An 8,112-nucleotide genomic window follows, 5' to 3' on the forward strand; every position below is an offset into this window, starting at 1 on the left:
AAACCAAACACTGGCTCTAGAGTGGGCATTTTCGTGGCCACCGTAGTTTTTCTTACATGTTTGGAAAGCAAGCGATATTCAGTTGGTTGCAATCTGCAACGTCACCACTAGATGCTCCTAAATCCTTCGCTGGTCCTTTTTTAAAGAAGAGGTTTGTAAAATGAGAATTTGTAAAATAAGTAAAAAATATGTTAAAGCTGCAGTAGATAATTTTTTATGAAAAATAATTTCATGTCATATTTTCAGTGTTCAGGCTGTTTATGTTCAGGCCTGATGGATTCTCGCAAATGCCATTAGGAGCACTAGGAGGAGCCAGAGGAACCAGATTTTTTCTGATTATCTGTCTCATGTACTACTGTCTACTACTACATGTACATACAATTTGTTTTATTTGATTAAAGTTTTATTAATGTAAAAGTTATCTACTGCAGCTTTCAGACACTAATTTGAAGCTTTGGTTGTTTTGCACTAATGAACTGTATTGTACATTATCGGTTGCTTTGCGTTAATAGTTACATTATTTATTCAGTGTAATAAATAAATGACATATTATGCAACTTTAAATATTTGGATATGAATTAATATCAATAAAAAGCTGCTATTTGCAACTCCAAATAGCCTAGAGCCATGAACAGATTATGAAACAATAGGCCCCTTGACGCAGCCTCGTACAGTAAAAGACGGGGGCCCTCCTACATAAGAGCAAGATTCCCCATTTTGAGTCTCTTTGTGGTTGTTTGATCAACTTTCCAACTCACTTTATACAGACAGTGTAACCAACTCCTGTGGAACAGCCTTCCAGAGGGGATCAGGATGGCAAATTCACTTCTAACTCTCTTAAAATGCACTTTTATACTCTTGCCTTCCTGTGATCCTTTTTTTCCCCTAATCTTTTATTCACTGTGGTTTCATAATTTTATTATTTTATCTTTCTATTTTTTGCTATATTTTACAGTTTGTTTATTCTATATATTGTTACTGACAGTGCTGTGGTTCTTAGTTTACCCTGTAAAAGCACTTTGTAAACCAGTTTTTGAAAGAAGCTATAAGTAAATAAAGTTTTAAGTTTACCCTACTATTACACGTCAAAATGGCTGCTGTGAAAAATGTCTACTATACATCAAATGAAAGCTCACAGTGAGAGCTAAAAAGAGCCAACTGAAATAAAGGAATTAAATGTATTTATCATTATTTGACACACAAAATGAAAGGTGTAACAGTGAAAGTGGGGTTTTTAACAGTTATTGTGTGTGTCGATGTTTACCAGGTTACCAGGAACATATAACAATTCATCGCATAGCCTTACCAAGACATTTGTGCCTAAAACCAAACCTTAATTTGTGAAACAGTTGAATCCCAACTAATAAATGGTTGAAATGTAAATATAATATATAAATAATATAGTTTCAAGTCTCAACAAGGCTCTTTGTTCATTGTTGATTGAGGTGTGATTGTGGGTACAAAAGTGTACATTTAAATGAAAATGAATGTAATTTATAGTTCTTAACTTACATATGCTGACATACATTCTTCTTTAGTCTGCTGGGAAAATGTGCTAAAAATGCGTATCCCATTTTTTTGCCTTTATAAAAATGTTTCTTTTTCCACTTTAATCTATAGTAATATTGTTTTAATACTGATGTTTAGTCTTCTGTAAAATCTGATGAAATGCACCTCTAAACCCTTGGGCTCCAACCCCTTGCTATTACCTTCTGATTCTGGTCGGGGAGGGCACGATTCTGGGCCCTCCCGTCTAAGGTGTCTCTGAGATGTAAAAAAAAAAAAGAAATAAAAACTCCAAAAAGCGTGGCTGTTAAGCAACAACATATTTTATTTCTTTTCCTGTTTTATACACTATTTAGAAAATAAAACACATTGAATAAATACAAATTTAGAAAGCGACAGGTTTTTGCCGTATTCTCACAGCAACACGTGGTTATTCTTACGGAGCTCTCTCGGGACTAGCGGAGGGATTCGCGTCGCAGAATCCACCCTAAAGCAGACTTGGGCCACACACTGCAATGAAACACTTAAGACTGGGCATGCAGATGCTGAAGTGGTCCCCATTTACAGACACAGAGAGAATGGATTGGCACATTGATAAGACGTTGAGAACACCTAGAAACACCCGGGGGAGGGAGGAAAAAAACATCTATATACACAGAAAATAAATAAAGAGAAATTAGGTCCAAGACAACTCCACTGTACAGATATGTCCATCAATTGTGACCGACTTTTCATTCCTTTCACCCTTAGGTAACCTTGGATCATCAGCCTCACCCACCATAAAGTTCAAATATAGTACAGTACAACATGGGATGTTCACCAACAGCAGATTGCACCATTTACAGTGTTACAAACAAACACAAAATATCACCCAGTGGTTGGCATCAACTGTAGTTCCCTTTCAGTGTTTGTTCATAGTAAGGCAGGACACAGCTGAGCTCTTTGAATCCTGTCATCGAGGTATACAACAGGTAGTCCGGCTGCCTTGACAGTGGTCGTGTATAAAATGAACTCCTGTTAAGTGTCCTCTGGTCTGGCAGATGTAAAGTGGCACAAAAGAGTACAGGTTGGATCAGAGCGCCGAGGAAAAAAGCAAAAAGGGTGTCAGTAGTATGTTACAGGTTGTCCAGTGAGCTTTCTCAATCAGTCTTTACGGCAGGCGACGTTTCATCCAGGCATGACGAAGAAGACAACCAGAGCTGTTTACATGGACTAAGGAGGCAGGAGCAGGGATCCGGGATGCGGGATCCAGGATCATGACCTTCTCCTCGAAGAAGGACGAGAAGTGAGGGATTGGTGCTATCTGACTTCCAAGCAGTCCAGGTACTCCTGGGCCAGGTCATAGCAGAACCGGTACTGCTCCTAGAATGAGCACAGATATTGATTGAAGATTATTTCCCAAACAAACCTCCCTCTGGAGTAACATTTGATAAATGCTTCACAGCTCAATGTAAAAGCTCAGACTTCAACTTCACTGGTCTTATTCAGCCTGATATTACGTTTTTGTCATCCACTTTTCTTGTTTTGTTTCAGGCCTAACCAATAAAAATCAAAACAGGAGCTACAGCGGCTACCGGGAGCAGGATAACTACAGCAGCCACGGTTTTGCTTTTGTTTTTGCCATGCATCCAACACAGAAAATAAACCATTTATTACAAGTACCGTCACTAAAAGAGGCAGAGGAATAGCTGAACATTTGACACCAACAGAGAGCAGGAGAGAGAGAGAGAGAGAAAATTGCTAACTGCTATGATAATGCACTGTAGCTAGCAGAACGGAACAGTGTGTAAACAACTGTCAAACTTGCTAAAGTGAGAAGGCCGAGCAGAGCTAGTGTACGTTTAAATGTATAGCAGGGAATTACCTGACGTAATGAACAATGTACATTTTTTTTACTGGATTGAAAAATGTGCAACCAACAACACCGAAACCCTCAAACGGAAATGATACGCTAACCGCAGCACGTCAGAGGGGGTCATGTCTTTTAGGTTATGTACTGGTTTCTGGACATAATGCGCAAAAATAGATCAACGTTCAGATTGAATAATGAGATTTTTTTATGTGAATTTATATGAATAATCAAAGGATTTTTGGTTAATTTTGACAGCACTACTAAGCCATGAGCTTTTTTAATTCTGGACATGGACTGTAGCTCGCTACGCAGGGAGGAGACGTACTAATTCAGAGGTCTCAGAACTTATTAAAACCCCCAGGTCTTTCTCTTCTGTCCTTTTTCTTGCCTCTGCATGTTCATAAATTGGAGTCATACGGCCTCAGGATAAGCACAAATGTTTTACTCAACTCGATACATTATCAGCATGTCTTTGCCTCAATTTGTGCTACCTAGAGAGAAACTGTATTGATTTGTGCCCACTTGCTGCTTTCCTTTGACTTTGTATTCAATATGCTACATCTAAAATTTAATTCCCATTCAGTTTAAACACCTGTAAAGGGTTTTATTTATTACCTTAACAGCACTTTAGCTTTATGCTATTTTTCTAAATAGATAGATTTAGAAATATAATGAATAGTGAAGTGAAACAAGTTGTAAAAACATCTGATTTACTTCTGGGAGGTGGCTCATTTAATTTCCTCATCTTCCTGCAGAGCAGTTTTCTGCTTCCCTGACATTCCCCTGTGCGACGCAGCAGCATACTAATATATAACATGTTGCAGTGAAGACAGATAAAGACCCCTGCTTGCTCACCATTGTCTCTACCATGTTTGGCTTGGAGTTGCGCAGCGTTTTGGCAGCAAAGAACACGTCCACCATGCTGTGGTGACGAATCATCTCCAGGATCATGGTGCAGGCACAGAAAGTACCGCTTCGACCGCCGCCATTCCTGCTCCAGAAAGAACGAACAAAGACACACACACAAACACACAGAATAGAAGCATAAAGACATGAGTGACCTAATAAAGATGTGGTACAGCAGCTCAGACAGCCTCTCGGAGGGAGAGCTACAGAGTGAAATGTCACAGTTTGACTGAGCACAGATCAAGCATGCTGTCAGAAAAAGGCCAACTGGCATACTTTTCAGATGAATATCTGAGTAGAGTTCTCATTAAAATACAGGAGCGGAGACTTAATCAGATATGAGATGTCTAACACAGAGCCTGACCTGCAGAGATCAAAGGACCCTGACACAGAGAAGGGACAAATCTAATGCACCTCCACTCAAGCAGCTAATGTAAAGACGCTCTTAATGGTTAATTTTTCCTCAGTAACTCTGAGTTAATGAGATTTAATAACTCTAAAAAGTATACAAACTTTCCTGCAGGGCCAGTTCTGAATAACAGTAACGAGGTGAATAATATGAATGCAGTGTGGCATCTTATCAAAAATTCAGAAGTCCAGCCTTCAATGAAAAGTCTGAAAACTGGTTCTAACACTTTTATATTCAGACAAGAATGAAATTCATGAGGAGACGTTGAATTCATTATAGATTTGAACTTCACATTAAAGGATGTTGGACAAAGACTGCAGCTTAAGTCTAAAAAGACTCATATCAGCACTGGCTTATATTAAATACACATGCAAGTACAGTATGGTGTAGATGTATGTAAGCTGACTTACAGGCAGTGGACGATGGTGCGTCCCTCTCCACACTCCCTCTGCCAGTTGTGGACCTGAGCCAAAAGGCTGAGGAAGGCTTTCTTGGAGTCGGGCACGTCGCGGTACGGGGACCAGCGGAGGAACTGGAAGTGACGCACCACGAGCTGGCCTTCCTGAAGCTATAAAGAGCAAACGTTGAAGACAGAGGGAGGGGGGGAGTGAGAAAAGTTTTACTTCTTCCAGTATAAGCCACCATATATGCATTAACCCCATTGCATATGGTCCACACACATCACACACAGTCATTCACAACGATCTAGTCTCAGCGAGAGGGCATCTTATCAACACTTCAAACCTGCTCAAGCTCACCTGCAGAGCTCCTGTTCTTCCCTTGTAATTAAAGTTGCAGTGTGTAGCAGTGTACTGAAACATACTTCTTCGTGCCATTCTTTTAAGGTGTTTTTTATTGTGATTTTGAAACCCATTTGTCTATATTAATACTTAACGCTGCATTCATTGATTTTTTTGACCCTGCTAAATGCTTCACTATGTTCACCAGTTAGTTGCTCTGTGTGCAGTTCAGTGTCGGGCACATGGAAACGTAGATACAGCTTTCTTAAATTTGACATTGGGTTGAGGTCACCACTTGGAAAAATGCCAAATGAACGTTGAATTATGTGTTTTCCTGCAGACAAATTTCCCATTTTTGCATGTGCAGCTGAAATTTTACCGAAATTATTCCGAAATTATTTGACAATATTTCAAAACTGTTTTAAATAAATGTGTTTGAACAGCGCTTGTTTACACCACGTGTTTCTAAGGAGGGATCCAACAAAGAATCCGAAAATAAAGACCCAGTTGAAGACTGGAGACTTTGGACACCCTATGGTACAGTCAAAGGTTATCCTTATTAGACTATTATTTACTCCTAAAATGCCATGTAATAAACTTCTGTCTGTCTATTTAAAAGTCTGCTCAAACATTGAACTAGCAGTGGTGGTAGATAACTGTCCAAAGAACATGCCAGTTGAACCAAAGTGAAGTGTATCAGCCTATCAGAGTCTGCCATACTGGTTTCTGCTGGTTTGCAATACCTCAGCAGGGCTTTGGCTTTCTCCTCTTTATCCAAATTAAATTTTGGTAATTTTAGACTCTAAAATGCTTCTGAATGGTTAACCCAAATTCATCCTTCAAAATGTCCCAGAAAACTATCGGTAATGTCAGAGAACCCACAAGCTTGTCTCTCTACGGTCTCTGTTTCTTCAGTCTGGGGACTGAAATGGAGTTTGTTCTTCCAGCACATGCAGAACTACAGTAAAGGTTTCTGGGTTAACTTTTACAACTTTCAAATAAGGCCGAAGACTGCCAGGGGATGCTCGATGGATTGTGGGAAATGGTACCTTAAAGGTAGCCTGTGGAAATTTTTAATGGACATGATTTACATTTACATTCTGTTGTTCTCACTGAAATAAAGTGTTAAATGTTGAATGCATTTCCCCCTTCATGAAACACTGGAGAAGCTGATTTATTTAGGTAGCATATTACTATGTTTTGTGGGATAGTGTACATTGCTCAAAAACTCCACAACGTACCTTTATTTTGGACGAACACAAGCACTAACAATACCACTGATGTGGGGCAGAGGCTATCAGTCTTGTTACACTAATTATACCCAATTCATCATTAAGTAGCAACAATGCTACTCGTAGCAACAATGCTACTCGTTGCACCCCTTTTGTATCTAGTGAAGTACCTTCTTGGGAAAGAGGCTATCGGTGTCTTGCTCTGTGGTGTCTGCTTCCTCGGGATCCTGCAAAGAGGCCATGTGGGAACAGTTTCTGAGATGGTGTCAAGATATTTGAGGGGTTGAGTTAAAGTGGAAGGGTGATGGGGGCACTGACAAGGGAGGCTCAGGCCAAAGTGAGGGTCAGGTGTAAGGTGGCACAAGAGCTAGGAGGGTTTGTTAACTAAAAGGAGGTTCCACGACAAGGATATGTCTGCTTAACTAGCTGCTAGAAGCATCTACAGGAGACTACTGAGGTCAAAGGACAGGAGCTGGAAGAGTCCAGACTGTGTGCAATGGACGCTGGAGCTAAGCTAAATTACTCACACAACACATAGACATGTTCACCACACACAGACTCACATTCAGTAACACAAAAACCATATTGGATAATGGTCACAACACATGGAGTTCTGTTTGTTTCAGTATTACATAATTGCTCAAATAGGACCAGTTCTGCTTAATTAGCAGGTCTTGGGACAATACATATGTGGCTAATGACATCATGACACTGTTGATAGAGAGTAGGGTTATTATGCTGCAAATCACTCAGGGAGCAATAAATGCCAGCTGGTTCCTGGGTCACCATTCAGAATAATTATATTAGTATCAGGCTTCATTAACCCTCTTAAAAATAAATTATTTCAGTGCCAGGAAATGCCCCCCACAGCAATACATGGTTGTTTGCAGGGCTTGAGCAAGTGCTTTTGTCCAAAATTAAAGCAAAAAATATGTCATCTGAAAAGAAAATTAAACATCTAAACAGCAATTTTGCCATTAACTCTGTCAAAGTGACATGTCAAGACAACTTAAGAGTGATTCACTTAGAGTTTACACTTAGATCTTAATGTTTGTTTGTGAAGACAAAAATAGAGAAAATTACATCCTTTCATTTCAAATTAAATTAGGGAAAATAAAACTTGGCGTATGTGCAGCCTTTTACCATCTACTGCTGTTATCAAGTGAGTTCAGTCGAGGTAAAATGCTTCTAATGCATAGCTGGACACTATGGTATGAAGTTATGTTTACATTATTGTAAAATAAGTGTGTAGGATTTAGTGGCATCTAGTGGTGAACTTTCAGATTGCAACCAATTGAATACCGCTCTCCAAGCATGTTTGAGAAATTACAGTGGATGTAAAACTGGTGAAATGCTCTAAATCTAGAGGTAGTGTTTGGTCCTTTCCTGTAGAAACTCTGTAGATTGAAACGGCTCATTCTAAGGTAACAAAAATACAACAATAGTTATTTTCAGGTGATTATACAC

At 39.4% G+C, this 8,112-nt stretch overlaps 1 protein-coding gene across 1 annotated transcript in view; it reads right to left on the reverse strand.

Annotated features, from left to right (window-relative positions):
• Window positions 1–1,850: 1,850 nt before the first annotated feature.
• The window catches only part of ptprua (protein tyrosine phosphatase receptor type Ua), a 196,749-nt gene continuing 190,487 nt past the window's right edge, over window positions 1,851–8,112 (reverse strand). Inside the window, 3 exon segments of the mRNA XM_035681751.1 lie at window positions 1,851–2,868; window positions 4,214–4,349; window positions 5,084–5,241. Of these exon segments, the coding sequence (XP_035537644.1) occupies window positions 2,806–2,868; window positions 4,214–4,349; window positions 5,084–5,241 (357 nt within the window). The 3' untranslated portion in view covers window positions 1,851–2,805.

This window comes from Morone saxatilis, unplaced genomic scaffold (assembly GCF_004916995.1).
Source record: "Morone saxatilis isolate NCDOM2014 unplaced genomic scaffold, NCSU_SB_2.0 Contig9, whole genome shotgun sequence".
NCBI lineage: Eukaryota > Metazoa > Chordata > Actinopteri > Moronidae > Morone > Morone saxatilis.